The sequence below is a fragment of the Channa argus genome, chromosome 13, assembly GCF_033026475.1.
Source record: "Channa argus isolate prfri chromosome 13, Channa argus male v1.0, whole genome shotgun sequence".
In the NCBI taxonomy this organism is placed as follows: domain Eukaryota; kingdom Metazoa; phylum Chordata; class Actinopteri; order Anabantiformes; family Channidae; genus Channa; species Channa argus.
Window position 1 is genome coordinate 22,466,056 of NC_090209.1, and position 17,951 is coordinate 22,484,006.

Sequence of the window (17,951 nt, forward strand, 5' to 3'; positions counted from 1 at the left end):
GTAAAGCCACAACCCAAGCCACACCCCCACTCTCTCCTCTCCTTTGGGCAGCTATAAATACCGGTGCTGCTATGAATATACCGTCTTTCTCCCTCAGCATCCCTCGCCCGTGCTCTCTCTCCCTCCATCCATCCATCCCTCGCCTGCACTGCCCTCCCTCCTTCCATCGCGCCTTCCCTTTCTCTCTGAAAATGATATTTTCCCCCCTCTATTTCTGATGACCTTGTATTATAGCCCTCACAACGCCATCACATGACAGCATCATTTCTATTCACACATTTACACATCCATACGTCGAGGTGGCATGTCACGCACACGCACACACAGAACCACAGATGTGCATAAACTCAACCACAACCGAGAGTGCTTCGAACGATCCGTCTCCTGTGCTTCCTGTCGGTTGTGCCGGATGTGCTGCATTTTTCCTCCTGACAGCCGAGAAAAACACACACTGATTGAGAGATAGGTACTGACAGCACATCACATTGTACTTCACAAATGAATAGCAGTTGCAGCAGCCTGCTTAAAGATGAATCAAGCTGTATGCAATTGCGGTTATTGGATGTACTTATCCTCATGTAATTTACAATTAATGTCCATTAAATCTATTTTATTATAAATCTAAATACAAGATGAGTGTTTCTCAGTATACATCATCTCTTTACCCCATGTTTTATGTGCATTATGCATCTGCTTTATCCTGCACTGAGGTTGATTTATCACACTGAACGTGCCATAGTAAACCTACTACATGTTTAATGAATCAAAGACCAAGTCAATATTTTGTTGTGTACTCTTGAGTTTTCTTCACTGTCCATCAGTACACAAATCAGTCCACATGTCAGGTAATTTATAAGGAAAAACCTAATAGGAGAGATTCACATTGTGCATTTACAATACAGTAAGAATCCTGGACATTAGACAGCATCATGTCTCTGCTCCTGCTCACTGCCAGCAATATTGTCTGGAAATGAGGTTACTAACATCTGGCGCAAGTGTGGTAATGTGCACCCGGGGTACACTTAAACAGAATCAAATCTTCACCTCCAGGCAATATAGTATGTCACGGACCTAATTAATCCTTGGATGCACTGGAGATGCCGCACTATAACTTTGTAAATTAACCCACCAAAAAAAAATGTGAATAGTGCTAAGAGGAATTCTACATGACTTAAAACGTACGTTTCTGCTTATCATGCCTGTTTGATCCTCACATATAGACAATGCCCCAGGGTGCACATGTATTACCATATATGGGTAGTTGTAGTTGTGTCATGTGTTACCCTGTTTTCCTGGTATGCACTGCTGGTGGTTTGCAAGATGGCTGCTAATGTCAAAGTAAGTGCAAGGATCATTAAACAAGATAAAATATAAAGGGTTTGCTTCAAATTATATTTCTTTCCAAGTTCCCTGTTTGAAATCAAGCTGCTGATGATTCAAAGGATCGACATGACGAGCTTGAATATGATGGACAGTGTAAATGAATTTTATTTCCATTAATGGTAAAGCAGTTGATAATGTTCTCCACAAACTGTTTCATGCAGAGTGTCCACTTATGAGTCATCAGCTCAGAATCAGTATGGTGGTCTGTCTGTGTGTGTGTGTGTGTGTGTGTGTGTGTGTGTGTGTTACAGAGATGGACTGTTGCTGTATTCGTGTGCATGCCTGAAAGGATGTGCTGATGCAATGTTCAGGTGTTTGTTCAAAACTGTTTCCTTTTCACCTCAGTCAGCACAAGGGCCGCTTGCAGGTCCTCAGCAGTGTGTGTGTGTATCTTCAGAGAGTGTGTAAGGGCTTTGTGCAACTCCTTGGGGGAAACCAGGTTGAAGCGCAGCAGAGAGTCAACGAGCTGGGAGCGCGCATTGCCGATGAATGAGTGTGACAGGAAAGATGCGAGACCCCCTCCGCCTTTCATGGTGTAGAGAGGGACTCTAACCATTCCCAGAACCTGGAAACAGGTGATGAGGAACAGAGCATGAGATCAGGTAAATGGCTGCTATCAGTCACCCTAGAAGGAAAAGGACACATGCACAGACATTACCTCCAGTCCATGATCTGCTGCAGTGGATGCAGCCGCTCTCTCCACCTCCATAATTTGCTCTTCCTCCATCTTCTTCACATAGAAGTGAGTGATAAGATGAGACGAGGAAGGTGATGAAGCAGGGGCATGGCAAGATTCCATATGATTTTCAGCCGATATAGGAATAGCCACGCCAAGCTCCTCTGACAATTCCCTGCTAAGGCCTGCCTCCAAGGTCTCCTTTGATGGGTTAACCAACCTGAAATGTGTGTGTGGGGGGGGGTGAGGTCAAAGGTCAATCAGATTTGAAAGCAGATAAAAATGTCAGTTGTATTTCTCTCCTGAGACTTCACAGTAGAGAAGTAAACGAATTAGGCTGATTGAAAAGCTCATTGAATTACAAAGCCCAAAACTGAGAGGGCTCCTCCTGAGCTCCTCCTGCCTCAAGGAAGCCACAAATTATTGGAGTCTCATCTCAAAGTCTGCTCACAACAAACAAACAAACAAAAAAATATATAGACCATATGAATTAGAAATGAAAATGTTTTGATTAGTAAAATATAACTTTAATTCCAAGAAGCAGAAGAACTACATCACATTTGCCCTGTAGTAAACATTAATGTGTGGAATGGAAATGCATTAAGGATTTGCTCAAAGCTGTAAAAAAGTGATAGTTAAACAGCTGCATGAGCACTCACAGAAAACCAAACTCGATTCACAAATCCAACATCTATATTGAAAAAAAACTAGTAGGAAATATCTGACCAATGATGTGATTGTGCATATACAGTGTTACTTTGTTTTGCATGTCATAAGATATCACATTTGTCCTTAATTTTTTGTTTCTGTTTCTTTGTGGCATAATTTTACTGTGTTGGCGAATGACGCCCCAGAAATTCTGGCACTGACTACTGTAAATCAAATACAAAAAGGCACAACTGAATCATGTTAAGTTGAATACTAATTATGTTTGTATGTATGTGTATGTGTCTGACAATGACATTTTTTGAAAATAACAGATAAGAGATATTATAGAGGAAGCTGTTTCTTATCTTGTCTTTGTGAAAGGAGTATTCTGGTGGCGTAGTGTAAATATGCGTTTTTGTGCTATAAATGATTATATCTTACGACAGGGCTAATTTGTGATAAAAAAATGGAGACTCACAAATTGGAGCCAAGCATACCTGTGCACATAAACTCATAAAACAAAAGCAGCACCAGGAAAGACTCACCCGCCAGGGAAACCCAACAGACCATCAAAGCGCATCTGCATCTGTGGGAAGTGACAGAGGCAGTTACACACTCTCATCCATGGAGAGATGCAGACGTATACACACAGATGCAGACACACTTAGACACAAGCAGGAGTGTGTTTGCATCCCACGTGCATATTGAGAACCGTTTGCATCCACTCACTACTCCACCAAGCGCACACACACAAAGAAAGAAATCCATTAGAACAGTTTTCTTCCTCACAAGTATGATATGTTTGATGGGAATTCTCCCAAACAGCTGAGTTTTTGTGTCAGCATAGAGCATCACATGGCACGCATGCCTGCAGCCTGAGCACGCCAATGCCTCCGCCCTCGCCAGCTGTCCACTTGCCATCTGCATATATACACACAAACGCAGTAAAAAAAAATTAGACACAGTCACAGTTCAGTGCCTCCTAATAACTCTGGATGGCTGCCCCCATGTCATGTGCTGCCCAGTGCAAAATCTACTAACTGCACACACTCTCTGGTTATGTCTCTTTTGCCTTATATGCTCATGAGAGTGAATCTCCTTAACAAACCTCACTGAAATCCACTGACCAGCTTGAAGGCCTGTAAGCTGCAGGTATCCAGAAATACTCAGGGACACTATGCAGATCCAGGAAGCCTAAAGGGAAGTTTATGTGACTTTTATCAAAAAAAGCTTTAGCTCCCTCTGCTGGTGGGGAGTAACCTGTAGACAGGAAGTCCCTGCCCTGAGCTGAACTTGTCTTTGGCATTTGTGTAGCCTAGTGCATTTATCTTTTATAGTCATTTGCTAATCTGATTGATATGATTTGTGTGTGATTTAATTTTTTTCTAACAGAAATTTTATTACATGAAATAACTGCAGTGATTTGAGATGTTTCTCTCTCTCTCTTTGGGACAAGGTAGAGAGGTACACGGGAAATGGGTACTGATCCAGCCCATGGTGGAGTCGTACTGAAGTGCATTACATTAAGCAGTGGTTCTAAAGTTTTGGCCTGCTAATTTATTTTAAATATTCTTGCCAAATCATTAGAGACACCTCATAATATAAAGTATGTTAGTATGACTCAAACACCCACTATGACGCTAATACTAAACTCGTAGTAGAATTATGACGTTTCTGGCAGTTTCAACTTAAAAACGAAGAAATTCTAACCTTACTTAGGTAAATGTACTAAGCAGATAATCTAGGTTTTACTTAGAGTACAAAAGCAAAAGTACTCCACTAACAAAACTATGTATTTTAAACAATACTGATTATGGTAACTGTGGGGAAAACATTTCAAAGATGTTGGTAAAGGTGGAGCTGATTTTAAGCACTTTTTTTATCATTGACAGCTGGTTAACCCATAATCATACATCAGTGGTTATTAGTCCATCATATTTTTATATTTGGTATCTCTCCATTACTCCTATAGACCATCTCCTCTCGTCTAGATTATTGCAATAGCCTATTTTCCTCACTTCACCAAATGGCCTAAAAGTTGTTCAGAAATCAGCAGCTCGCTTCCTGACTAGAACCGGGAAGTTCAGCCACATTACTCCCTCTTCATCTTAGGATACACTTTGATATTTTATCGAGTACTTATCAAGCCCTGCATGGTTTTGCACCATCCTAATGAAACTTAAGATCATCAGACAGTGGATTGTTGTCTGTTCCAGCTTTCTGGTTAAAAAACCAAGGGGGACAGAGCATTTTTTTTTTTATCATGGCTCCAAAACTGTGGAATGACCTGCCTGAGGAAATCAAGCTGTCTCACTCAGCGTCATCATTTAAGCCTCCTCCGAAAATGCATTTTTAGCAAATTGCCTTTGATGAAATGTGAGAGCCTTGTTTTAGTTTAAATAGTATATTCTATCTATATCTTGATGTATTTTTACTTTTTTGTATTCTTGAATAAATTTATTTTTCTTTTTTTCCCCCTTTTTGTAGCCCGGACCGGGGAGCTACATGTGCAATATTACTGTTAATTTCAGTTTTAGGTTTGCATCCTTTACAGTCTAAGGGATTTTTTTCAGATTTGGTTGTACAACACTATAGTGTATGATATCCTGCCAGATGGAACTTTAGCAATTTGGATTGTTTCAGCTTTATTGATTAAAAAAATAGTAGGCTACTAATAATACACAGAGACAATAACTTATTTTAAATGAGCATGTATCACCGGTGTTACCTGCCACAGAAGAGCCTCTTCGTCGGTGACGTGACATCACAAAGTGCTGTATCATACTTCAGTCAGCACATCGAGCCCAGTGGGTTCATGCAGTTGCTGCCAGGCCGGACCCTGGTTTATTATCTGGTGACGTTGCGCAAGCCGATTTGCTGAGGCGAGCACGTGCTTTTCTGTCCGGCCAATAGAAGGTTCCCCCCATCCAATCGCCTTTTGGCTAATGAATGTGAGCTGAGAACCGGCTTTAGACAGATGTTGACATCGTGTACTCGTCATGACGATTTAGCGGTTGGCATGCTTGAAATGCAACTGAGAAGGTATTAATATTCGGTTCACACAGCCCTACACATTGCTCTTGTAGAGCCTTTGGAGAAGGACACAAAAAACTGACTGCAGAATCCCGTGGGCTAAAGGTAGCTAGCTATCTAATCATTAGCCAGTACTTACTAACGTTAGCATCTAGCTTGATCAACATATGGTTAAAGTTAATTTTCGGTTTGTTTGTGGTAAACAGTGCCACTAACGACCATAAAACCATTGCTTTATGATATTGAAATGACTTAATGAGGTCCTGTTAACCTAAAAACAAAAACCCTTGTTAACCCCTCAGTTTTTATTTTACAGTTACTGTCAGAATGGCCCAAGCGGTACCAGACGAAGTGATGATGAATGCTGACTTGATAAAAGACTTGGCAGATGTAGCAAAGGATAAAGCACTTCGGCAGGGTGTCCTAATGAGGATCCAAGAGACCCCCAACTCATCAGAGGTAAGAAGTGGATTTTTGACCTGTATCCGCTGTAATCTACATAACAAGTTGTGCTGAAATGAAAGGTATTAGCCCAATTCATGTACTTTGTTTGCTTAATTTATTGCATCTGACAAGTGGATGCTTTTGAAAAAAATGTTCCTAAAGAGCCCCACTATCTGAACAGGAAGCTTAAAGGAACATTCATTACAAGAGGAGATCAGAAGAGAGTGGCAGAAGTGCTGATCTGCTTCAGGTTTAGAAAATTATTTACTGTCAATACAATAAAAGCTAACTCCTCTCTGTCAGATTTGACAACAGACTGTTGTTAATAAGCATAATTCCACCAGGTAATTTGTTCTGCAGTGCCCAGGTATTGTTAAAAAAACAAAACCAAAAAAAAAAAAAACCCCAAATCTTAAATATTTTTCCAATTAAAAATGATTTTTTTTTTTTACAAAATGAATTTGTATTGTCATAAAAAGTGACACATTTAAAAAAACATTAGTGATATATGTACACAACCTTGTCAGTCACACTTGTTATTCTGCCAACATTCTTACTGTAGATCCCAAATATGAGCTGAGCATAATATTATTTCATATCTGGTGTCTGGAACAAGTTTATTTTTAAACTGGCTAGCTAGTACATCATGTGACTGTTATACCTCTGAATGCACCACTGACATTAATTCAAATTAGATTTGGTATGTTAAATAAAAGATGATGCTTAGATTTTAAATTTTATAAATAAAAAAACTGTATGTAAATGTTGATGATAATAATAATTTAACAAATGTATGTGATTCCACCTTGTGCCAATAAGAGTGTACATGATTTGATAACAGTGGGCTGCTAATCCATGGCTGTTAAAACTGGCGAGTTCAGTGTGAAGTCATGTTAGGAATTTGTTCCTGCTGCTTTAGGGCTTTTTGTTCCTGCTTTAGAGCAAAGGATTTCCCTAAAGCAAGCATTTTTTTTTTTGGCCTAAATCGTCATTCCTCACATGCCATGGCCAGAGGGTTTTTTTTTTTTCATACCAGAGGTTGTGTGTTTTGTTTATTTTTTATTTTTTGATGAACAGTTTTATTTTTATGTCTGCAATCTTTTCTAACATTGTCAACCTTGTTTTAACAGTTGGTGACGTACGCTCCTTTCACACTTTTCCCAACACCTGTACCTAAAGCTGTGTTCCTCCAGGCTTTGCAAGTGCAAATTCACTTTAACACACTTGTGGACAAGATCAGCCAAGATCCAGATTTTCTACGAGAGGCTCTTGCCAGGTAGGATATGTTGCTCTTTAGTTCTCTGTAGTTGAAAAATGTGTTTTTCAACTACAGATAATATGTTGTAATATGTTGTCAAGATTTTTACACAGTAATATACTTTGTTTAGCACTATTGCGGTGGATGATTTCACAGCAAGACTGTTCAGGATTCATGAACAAATCCTGAAAGAAGGAAGGTCTCAGGTATGTCAGCTTACCTCTGTCAGCCACTCTGTCAGTCTTTCTACAGTAATATTCTCCTTTAGTAATCCAAAATGATAAAAACATTTTTTTCAAAAGACAGAGCTAAAGAGCACACGCTATCAACTGAGGAGCTTGAACTTGAGAAAGTTAACTTTTTTTTGCAATCTAAACAATCTAAATTATATAAAAAAGTGACCTGTTAATATTCTGCCTGTTGCTTTTTATTTGATCAAGTGATCATGTGTTCAGGCCTTCATCGCTACATTTTTATTGATCTAAGTGGTCTGAGATGTGTTTCTTTTATTTTCCTCCTAGTCTATTGTGTTGGGTCTCAATCGGTCTGACTACATGCTGGACCAGAAGAACGGAAAATCATCTCTGAAGCAGATAGAGATCAACACCGTTGCTGCTAGTTTTGCAGGTATCTCATCACGGATGCCAGATGTACACCGGTAAGACATTCATTAGTCTGTTATTCTCAAATAGTTTTATTTATAAGTTTGTAAGGGTCATGAAAAAACCTTCTTGCGATTCTGGCAGTTTTTATGCAAAGAATGTAATCTGTTATGACTCAGCAGTAATACCACTTCAATTTAAGCGTGTTATCTTTGTCAGAATAAAAACACGTGTCAAAAAAGTAAAAGTACAAATATCTTGCTCCACAGACATGTCCTTAAGGTGGCTGGCCAGCTGGAGCAGAGTCAGAAAATCCTTGACAACAACGCTGCAGTTGGTTTGGCTATGGGCATTGCTAAAGCCTGGGAGCTCTATGGATCAGACAGGTAACTAACTTTCCATATTGACATAAACCTACTCAAATTAAAAACAGAGACTTGACACTTTAACATAGAACAGCCTGCATTCTAATCCACTGAATAAAGCCTTGAAAAACTCGCTCGCTATGGAGTGCACCATATGGTCTTTTTGCTGTTCTGTTGTAGTGTCCCAATGTTGAGTGTATAGTATATGATATAGTGTACTTTAAAGTTTTCCGCAGTGCAACACTACTTTCTGTAAGCAATGTAATGCTTCCCATATAAGAGATGAGGAAAATTAACAGTGCATGTCTGATGCAGCTGTTAGTGATGACACAATGTGAACACTGTTAGTAAGTGTCTGAAATGACTGCTCACTATTGAGTGAACTACTTGTTTGTCTGGTGTTTCAAATGTCTGGGTGTACTGTGGATGTCTTCTCCTACCGCAAAACAAATCTATCTATGGGTATAAATAAAGTAACCTAACCTAAGCACTTGGTGTACAGAGCCGTCATCATGTTCCTGGTAGAAGAGAACCAAAGGAACATCTTTGATCAGCGATTCATTGAGAATGAACTGTGGATGAGGTAAGGCATTAGCACTGACAGGCTAATTCTGAGAGCTTATGTTGAATAGCCTTAGTCAATGTAATTGTTCTATAATTACCATTAACTTTTATGGACTTGTTTTAATCATTTTGGTAACCAGCACTCTCTGTCATCGCCATGTTTCAGAAACATTCCCACCATTAGAAAGCAGTTTGACGATGTTCTTAAAACAGGATTCCTTGATCAGGAGAAGAGGCTATTTGTGTGAGTCTGTTTCTGTTAGTTAAATATACATTAATAAATTATCTAAATGTGTCACTTACACATTGATACAGAGATTATTAAGACCACTTATTTCTTTTGCAGTGATGACCATGAGGTTGCAGTGGTGTACTTCAGAAATGGCTACATGCCAGAGAACTACATTTCTGAACAGGTCATAACCTATTTCCGGATTCTAGTTATCGTGCTGTAGTTCAATTAAATCTTTTAATAGACAACATAAGATCTTGGTGTACTAGGGTTGGCTTTACAATTTTAAATGTACTGAAGTGTAGTGTTCACATGTCCTGTTATCACTAGAGCTAGATAGATAAACTGGCAAGTTTAAATACTGGGGAAATCTGGTAAGTGATTCCACAGCTAACCTTGTTTTTTGAAACTGGAGCAAAACCTAATTGGGACATACTTAAATAATAAAGAGTTTGCTTCAGGCCAAAGTTGGGATGAGATCAAAACTGAAAAAAAGCTGTTAGTAAAGATCAATTTATTTATGGTCGATTTTAAATTGTAAAACTTTAAAAAGCACATATTTTAAACACCCCTCAAATTCCACTGTGTCTCTGGGGTCACATGCTACTTAACCCCCCAGTCAAAAAAAACTGGCCACTAAGCCCAATGGGCTCTGTCAGGAATGCCAACCAAGAGAATACAGGCATCAAAAGGCATTAAAATGTAGACATGCATAATAATTCATACTGTATATTATATGTGTCTACATGTAAACTTAATGAGTAGCAATGAGATATGTAAATAAGCAGCTCTGGAAGTTTAAATTATAATGAAATATTTGAATATTTGAATTCAGAGTCAGATTTATGTTTTCTTAATTGTAGAGGTGGGACGCTCGCCTTTTGTTGGAGCGCTCACGGGCTGTGAAATGTCCAGATATCAGCACCCACCTGGCTGGAACCAAGAAGGTCCAGCAGGTGCTTGCCAGACCTGGAGTCCTGGAGAAGTTCTTCCCAGACCAACCTCAAATAGTGGAGCAAATCATAGCAACATTCACTGGCCTCTACACTTTAGACATGGTGAGAAAATGACACATAATACAAAGTTGTTAAGGTTATTTCCTTTATTTAAATTGTGGACTTGTATATCTTACTAAAACACATTGTATATATAATTACGCTAAAAAGGAAGAAGCAGGGAAGTAGGCTTCTTGTGAATATATCGATAGAAGGATGCTGAGGTCGAAACTGCCAGGCAGGAGGTCTAGAGGAAGACCAAAGAGGAGATTTCTGGATGTAGTGAGGGAGGACATGAAGTTAGTTGGTGTAAGAGAAGAGGATGCAGAGGACAGGGTTAGATGGAGGCATATGATTCGCTGTGGTGACCCCTGAAAGGGAACAGCCCAAAGGAAAAGAAGACGAGAAGTAGGCTTCATATATATATATATATATATATATATATATATATATATATATATATATATATATATATATATATATATATATATATATATATATATATATATATATATATATATATATATATATATATATATATATATATATATATATATATATATATATATATATATATATATATATATATATATATATATATATATATATATATAATGAGACATAATTCCTAATTTCATTAGTCCATCTCAACTATTGGTGGCTGGGCACCACCTTGTGATGGTCATGTTAAACTACACTGTCTTTGCATTAAAAGTATCTATAGAAAAGGGAAATTTCTTTTAGTCAAATGCTGTGTCGTAGCTTTAGGAAGTTAGCAATTCTTCTTTCGCTTAACTTTTTCCTTCATTTTTGTTTTTCACTTTAGGGCACAGAGGGTGACAAAACTGTAGCAATGGCTTTGGCAGCACCAGACCAATTTGTCCTGAAGCCTCAAAGGGAAGGAGGAGGTACAATTTGAAAAGCATTTTAATTAATGAATGTCTCCATGCAGCAAGTCCTAATAGTTACATTGTGGAAACCAGGAGAGTGTGGAGACTATATTATTAATTAATTTATTTATTTGTTAAACAGTAAGTCACAGATTGGGACAGGCACTGTTACATTTAGTGCTTGCAAAACTGCAACCACTTGTTAACTTAGAAATTGTTTTGAATAAAACAAAGATGGTGGTCTGGCCTAAACTTTCCAAAGTCAACCACTGCTAAATACAATATTGGTGTGAAGGTGCTTATGATGAGGGGGGAACAATAAGTCCTTTGTACAAATATCTATTAGCGAGCAAGTTGTAGTAAGCATTTGTGTAATTTTGAATTTTTTTCCTAGGTAACAACATCTATGGATCTGGCATCTCTCAAGTTCTGGAGGATGGGAAGGATGGAACAGAGAGGATGGCCTATATTCTGATGGATAAACTTCATCCCAAACCTGGAAAGAACTACCTGCTAAGACGAGATGCTCCCCTTGAAATCACCAACTGTCTCAGTGAACTGGGAGTGTTTGGAGCATATGTCAGGTATTTAACCGCTAACAATCGCTAATTCAGTGGTATCAAATGTACTGTGTGCACAGTTGGTTTCAGATTGGATATTCAAATATAACTATTAGTGCTTTCAGTAGTACATTGATTTCAGGTTTAACTGCACTAAGCAGATAGAGCTTTGTACTTTCAAGTTGATTAAAGGTTAGAAGAAGAATTTTGAAATCTATTGATTTTAAACTTGCTGCCAGTAATTCTAGAGAGAGTTCAGGGTTTCTGGAATCCTTCCTTTCTGAATCATTAGCTCCTTATCGCAATGTTAGAAACTGAGTCCGATTTCTGCAAAGAACTACATTCCAATCTTCAGTAAAAGCAAATCAGTGTTCTTCTTTTCTAGGTTAAGTCGATATTTTACAGAAACAGAATTGTTTCTGTGTTTGGTATAACTACACTAGAAAAGAGAACTATGAGCAACTTTCTGAAACCCTTACAGTAACACATATGTGCTGTAGGTAAATTACCTCAGAGCTGCAAAGCTACTTTAATCTTCTTTCTCAGGTTGCTGCGCTGTCATTATTTTGTCACATTTTACAGGAACGCAAAAATACTACCTCATCCATGACTGAATTGTAGGTGGAGCAATTTCTAACTCTGCTGCACTAACACTGCAGTTATGTTAGTGCTGCTACCTTAAATCAGTGAAAGTCTCAGGTGACCGAATTGCATTATACAGTTGATTGATCCCTTTGCAGTACAAAGTATAAAATGGGTTAGAAAATACATTTGACTGCGGGTATATTGAATACTATTATCATAATGGCAAAAATAAAACCACTCAGTACAATCGCACAAGACCAAATGATACATTTTAGGACAATAGTTTTTTTTCCCTCAATCTAATTCAAATCTTAAATTTACTAAACCTGTCATTTCCCTTTATTTCTTTACAGGCAGGGTGAAGAGATGGTCATGAATAAGTGTGTGGGTCATCTGCTGAGGACAAAGTGTTCAGAGGACTCAGATGGAGGTGTAGCAGCAGGAGTGGCTGTGCTGGACAATCCTCTTCTCATCTGACAAGTCGCACTTCCTCTGGCTGAGGTTCAAACAAAACAAACACACGAGGAAAACTGTCAAATCAGCGAGTTACACTGCAACGTTGGCTGCTCAATGTCCTCATTTCAACATAACACATTAATAATGTGCAGTACTGTATGTTTAAATGAAGTACTTCTTAGTGAATCCTTCGTAGCTGCCTTTTACCTTGAAAGAGGAATCCGTTTTAAGGCATACTAATTATAAATAGTTACTATCTTAGTAGAACTCTTCAGTGGGCTTGTTAAAATTTGAAGACAAGAACTTGCATTTTTCAATTTAGCATCAACTGATTGTAAAATTCAATTACTTTAAACAATACTAAGTACTGTTTGTTCATATTTTCTTAATATTAGAACAGAAATCAAGTAAATATTGCTTTATACGTACACACCATATTTTTTGTGTTTTTCTTATTTACACAATATTCTTATTATTCCTTTTTGTATTTTAACATGTTCACATTTAATAACACTTGGATCGGATGAGACATTTTTATTTGCCTATGGTCAAACTTTTTAACAGCCACCCTGAGTTTTAAAGATAGTAGTCTGCAGTTACAGCTGTTCTGATGTCCACTACATTCTTATTTTTAACACAAGCTTTTATCCAAAGTCTTCTAAAGTGGGATTATTTTGAGCATTACAGGGTCTGTCATCATGATTACAGTAATAAACTGCTGTCATGAACAATACTGTAAAACATGACTTGTTAAATTGGAATCAATTGTCACTCTCCTGTGGGTACGTCCTGTTGTAAGTCCACCCATGCTAACAGGACTACAGGACAGTCGTAACTCTACACGGATCCATTGCAGAATAAAATTGTATTTTTGAAAGTCTCTTGGGCTGAAGATGGCATCAAAACACGATAGAAGAACTTTTGCCAAGTGGAGGGCCGAAAACTCAACATTCAAACCTCACTCAGTAACGGCGGAGAGTGAGGATAGTAAGCTCCTCAGGAAATATCACCAGGCATGAAGAGCAGCAGAAGGATACGTCTGTGTATCGGCACGGGGATAAACCTCTGAAGAAGGAAGGATCCCATCATAATTCTCACTTTGATCCTGAAGCCATGGAGAAAACCGAGCTCTCCGTGGAGGTCCTCGGTTTTCAGAGATCTCCACTGTCTCGAACCGTGACAGCAGAAGCCTTCACCATTGCCCTCCTTGATCCAGAAGCCTGAGGAGATCGTTCCAGAAACAGCAAAGATAACTTCAGTCTGAAAAAGCCTTCCATTTACTCAGACAGCTGGAACTCAATAACTTTCTCTCCTACCATCAATGTAAGTCAATAGAACCTCTTCACAGCCGACCTTTGACTTGGACAAATTTAACAAGCCACATCTGCTATGAATCTATATCGGCTGTAGGTGTTGAACATTCATCTGTCAGGGGTTATAAGTATTAGGTCACTGCTGTTAGGCCAAAATAACATCTGTGAACTGTATGTTTACTGTACATCCAGCACCCAGAGATAAATGCTACTCACTCCCTGTCAAACATGACCGTGCAAAGACAGCTTTTGTAGTTTATCCTGAAGCCTTCACAAAGAGGAAGGTGGGAAGACATCCGTATACCCTCTGAAAATAACCGCACATCAGATGTGAGCTTATAGGTGCTTCACGTTTTCTTATACAATATTACTCTGAGGCAGTTTCTTTAATTTCACACAGAGCATCTTTAAACTGTTAAAACTAAAAAGGAAACTGAAAACCGAAAGTAAAATTGCTACAGTTTATCCAAAAAATGCTAATGCAATTTGGCAGAATCTTCCAGTATAAAATAATTAAATATCTATTTATTATTATGTAGAAACGTTCAGAAGCTTGCTGCCAGATCCATAAGTGCCATTACAAACTTTGGTCACACGGCGGCGACATGAGTCAAGAAATAGTTATTCTACCAAGACAGCAATGCTGGGTGTTGCTTCTGTTTTTGTGTGGAGATACCAGATATTCTGCACAGTGGACTCCCATCATTCCTATGCAACTAACTGGTAAAATAGTGCCAGTTAAACTAGTCTACTGGTCTCTTTATCTTGGAGCCATTACCAGTATGTTGAGTTGTATAAATTCTAGGAGTCCGTGTGGAATAATTGTGACTGATTTGGAATGAGGCTATAAAAGGAAATGTTACTCTCTGGGTTGTTTAGTTCTCTAAGATCAACAGTGTGGGTTGTTTTTGCTCGTGCAGTTTTTTTTTGTGTGTGTGTGTGTTTTATGTCAGTAGCCCCACTGACATATTTCTGTAGTGCATTGTTAATGACTTATTTTATTTCAATTTTATTTTGTCCCACGTGTCAACTGGTTTTGTCAGGCTACGAAAAAAGGGATGGAGCAGCATCCAACCAAAGCAGTTAAAAAAATGTCAACAATTGAAAGTATTAAGGATGAGCCAGCAGCGGATAAAAGATGTATTTCTGGCTCAAACTCTAGTTCCTGTGGTTTTCCTTCATGTGCAGAAAAACCACAAAGCAGCAGCTGGCAGTTTAACGTGTCAAACGCTAGGTGGCAGTGAAAGCACATGTATTCTTTTCCCAAACATGGTAAATACTCTGCAGTAAATCTGTAGAGATCATAGCAGCCATACAAGGCAACAAGGTTCATGTGTCATGTTCTGCACCACTGGTTTAATCTTAACCGTAAAAGCAACAATGTGTGGTTATCTGCTATTTGAAGACAAATATAGTCCTTTACTAATCCTTATCCTATTTCCACTTTGTAAATGGGAAAGTGGACATGTCTGTGTTTAGGAAGACAAAAATGTGGGGACGCAAATAGATCTTTGCCAGTGATCCAGAGACAATATTGACATGTGCACACACTTCCTTGTGGCTAAAAGGTTGATGAAAGAACCATTTATGTGCAATTTATTGATCTTGATTGGCTCAAGGAAGTGTTTCAGGTTTTTTTTTCGCAGAACCAATATAACGTCCAATTCGGTACAATAAAACCTGAGGCAATCACAGTGATTTATTTTGTCCACCATACCTTGTTTTTCTCTATTAGGACAGTTTAGTGCTGACTTGCCAAGTCTGACACATTCCAGTGACCATCCTGTGTCCTCACACAGAGACAAGGGTCATTGTCAGCTAGGGCTGTTGGCACCGGAGAATCTCCCACAGGAAACACTCCAGCATTTTCTGTTTCACTGCCAGAGCCGCCAAATTACAGCGCCTCCGTATTTAGTTCCCTGACGCCTGAGTCTCGGGGTGAGGAGGTGAATGTGAGTTTAGGAATGTGAAAGTTTGAATTTTTTTAATTTAACCTGCAGAACCCAAGCTCTCTTCTGTGTTGAAGGTCACATGATTATAAAGAGAAGTTCAAATTGATATACTCCCATGTGACTGAGAGTTTAAAAATCACCTGCCGGGCATTGCCTTTGTTTTACATTTTATTAAATGGATATGCATTTAGAGAAAGGGAAACAGTTCCGCAGATATTCAGTGGAATCACAGAACACTTCTCATTAATTTCTCTTTAAATCCCATTTTTGAGCTCTACCTGCTCCAGATCAAATATTTGCAGTGTAATAAGCCAGTTACACAAGCAGTGCTCTAACTCTCTCTCTCTCGCTCTCTCTCGCTCTTGTGTGTCAGCAGAGAGTATGTGTGGATTCGATAGATGTTTGTGCAGCACTAGACAGGGGACCGTCCAGATGTGGGTCAGAGCAGGATGTAAGTGGGTCATCACGGTCACTCTGCTGTGTCACTACTGCTCTGCAGAGGGGAAGGTGAGGGAGTGAGGATTCCAGGAAGATTTAAATATCTTTGAGTAAATCAAACCACGGCTTCCATTAGTGTTTGTGTGAGATTATTCTCTGCCTCTGTATGTGTGCAGACAAGGAAGACACGCACCAGGCATGAGTTTTTGTTCTTTTTTAACCACGTACCACTCACTGCTTTGTTCCAACCACTTCCACTACTTCCTGCTAACAAGAATAGCTGGAAGTAAAAGCATCGCTGGCAGTGGCTGGAACATGTGCCCCCCTCGCTGTCTGTGTACCTTTTTTTTTTTTTTATTTTATTTCCCTTGACCACTCTTTACTAAGACCACCACACCTAACTTCCTAATATAGCATCAGAGTGGGCTTTTCTCTCTGAATGCAAGAAAACATCTAGGAATTAAGCCAGCAGCTGACGTCAGCTTACCTTTTATAACCGTTTGTCCAGGAAAATAGAGAATTACGAGCATCACACGCACAATAGTGCTATAACAAGCCTAACTTCGAAGAGAACAAATGCCCTGCCACCCAAAAAAGGAAACTCTGTGCAAAAACAACAACAACGATTGTCTGTTCGTCAATGCGTCTCCACTTTTGTACAAATTGAAATTCCTACTGCTTGCTCGGAAATTTGGTTTTGCTGATCATTGTGGTGCAGTTTTTATGTAGCGCAATGTATCAAAAACCCCTTTTGGAGGATTAGTCATGAAATTTGACCTGAAATTGGATCTGAACTTGGCATTTGCCTGAGTTTTCCACCAGCCTTTGTCAGGTTTGTTTATGCCTACCCAACGAAAGATGTACCTGATAGATTGCCAGTTAATTTTGTACAGATATTTATGACTTGCCAAGATGTATCACGTCAAAGATGATCTTCTGCTGCTACGACCAATTGAAATGCCTCATTAAGTACTGGTTAGACTGCTGTTACGTGTTAAATATTCATGTTGCTTGCATAACTTAGGTGAGTCTTCCAATTAGTTCATAGCCAAGCACCCACATAACTTATTATCCGTAGGCTTGCATAGCATAAACCTTGTCTGTCTTGTCTGTCCATTGCAGTAATTGTTAGATATTGTCTATGATTACAAACCCATTTATTCAACTCTCTCACATTTCGCAGAGGCCAAATACATCCTTCGTTAAACTAAGAGAAAACGAGTCATTCCTGATATATATACACCTGTAGTTTCTGACACTTTGTCTGTAACAAAACTTCCATTTGCTTTTATTTTTAATAAGAATGCAACGGGTTTTACTTAACACACGGATGCATTTTACCAACAAAGGCACAGCTCTGACGTTTTCGGGCTTTGTGAAATAACATCTGTGTTATCCTTTAAAAGACTACATCCAGTCTTAGAAGTAAATCTAAGGCTTTATTTATTTGTCCTCCTTATTTGGAATATAGAGGGAAGTTATTTGCATCATGACATTACGTTAGCCACCATTATGGACGATACCTCTCACCCACTGCATCAGATGGTGGAGGCTCTG

At 38.8% G+C, this 17,951-nt stretch overlaps 2 protein-coding genes across 5 annotated transcripts; one reads left to right on the forward strand and one right to left on the reverse strand.

Moving 5' to 3' along the window:
• Positions 1-833: 833 nt before the first annotated feature.
• Positions 834-5,565, reverse strand: zgc:103759 (U8 snoRNA-decapping enzyme). Of its 3 annotated transcripts, none has more exons than XM_067527914.1 (5): positions 5,436-5,565; positions 3,497-3,628; positions 3,253-3,293; positions 2,042-2,279; positions 834-1,948 (listed from the first exon to the last, which is right to left on the reverse strand). In XM_067527914.1, the coding sequence occupies exons 2-5, from the start codon at positions 3,626-3,628 to the stop codon at positions 1,703-1,705; spliced, it is 657 nt and encodes a 218-aa protein (XP_067384015.1). In that variant the 5' UTR covers positions 5,436-5,565; the 3' UTR covers positions 834-1,702. The 3 variants fall into 3 exon arrangements, with proteins under 3 accessions (XP_067384015.1, XP_067384014.1, XP_067384016.1); XM_067527913.1 differs by lacking the exon at positions 5,436-5,565 and adding an exon at positions 3,816-4,488; XM_067527915.1 differs by lacking the exon at positions 5,436-5,565 and adding an exon at positions 3,835-3,909.
• A 47-nt stretch (positions 5,566-5,612) lies between these two features.
• On the forward strand, positions 5,613-13,432 carry gss (glutathione synthetase). 2 transcript variants are annotated; one of them, XM_067527912.1, is made up of 13 exons: positions 5,613-5,749; positions 6,057-6,199; positions 7,315-7,460; positions 7,573-7,648; positions 7,964-8,100; positions 8,314-8,430; positions 8,912-8,992; positions 9,140-9,217; positions 9,320-9,389; positions 10,069-10,263; positions 11,027-11,108; positions 11,485-11,674; positions 12,589-13,432. In XM_067527912.1, the coding sequence occupies exons 2-13, from the start codon at positions 6,068-6,070 to the stop codon at positions 12,710-12,712; spliced, it is 1,428 nt and encodes a 475-aa protein (XP_067384013.1). In that variant the 5' UTR covers positions 5,613-5,749; positions 6,057-6,067; the 3' UTR covers positions 12,713-13,432. The 2 variants fall into 2 exon arrangements, with proteins under 2 accessions (XP_067384013.1, XP_067384012.1); XM_067527911.1 differs by having other exon boundaries at positions 5,644-5,845.
• The last annotated feature ends 4,519 nt before the right edge of the window (positions 13,433-17,951 follow it).

Coding starts and splice junctions, on each gene's coding strand:
- zgc:103759 (XM_067527913.1), bottom strand. CDS start 4,013: ATGCCAAAGACAAGTTCAGCTCAGGGCAGGGACTTCCTGTCTACAGGT. Junction 3,294..3,496: donor CCATCAAACATATCATACTT/GTGAGGAAGAAA, acceptor CACTTCCCACAG/ATGCAGATGCGCTTTGATGG. Junction 2,280..3,252: donor CTGTTGGGTTTCCCTGGCGG/GTGAGTCTTTCC, acceptor CACACATTTCAG/GTTGGTTAACCCATCAAAGG.
- gss (XM_067527912.1), top strand. CDS start 6,068: ATGGCCCAAGCGGTACCAGACGAAGTGATGATGAATGCTGACTTGATA. Junction 7,461..7,572: donor CTACGAGAGGCTCTTGCCAG/GTAGGATATGTT, acceptor TACTTTGTTTAG/CACTATTGCGGTGGATGATT. Junction 9,390..10,068: donor AGAACTACATTTCTGAACAG/GTCATAACCTAT, acceptor TCTTAATTGTAG/AGGTGGGACGCTCGCCTTTT.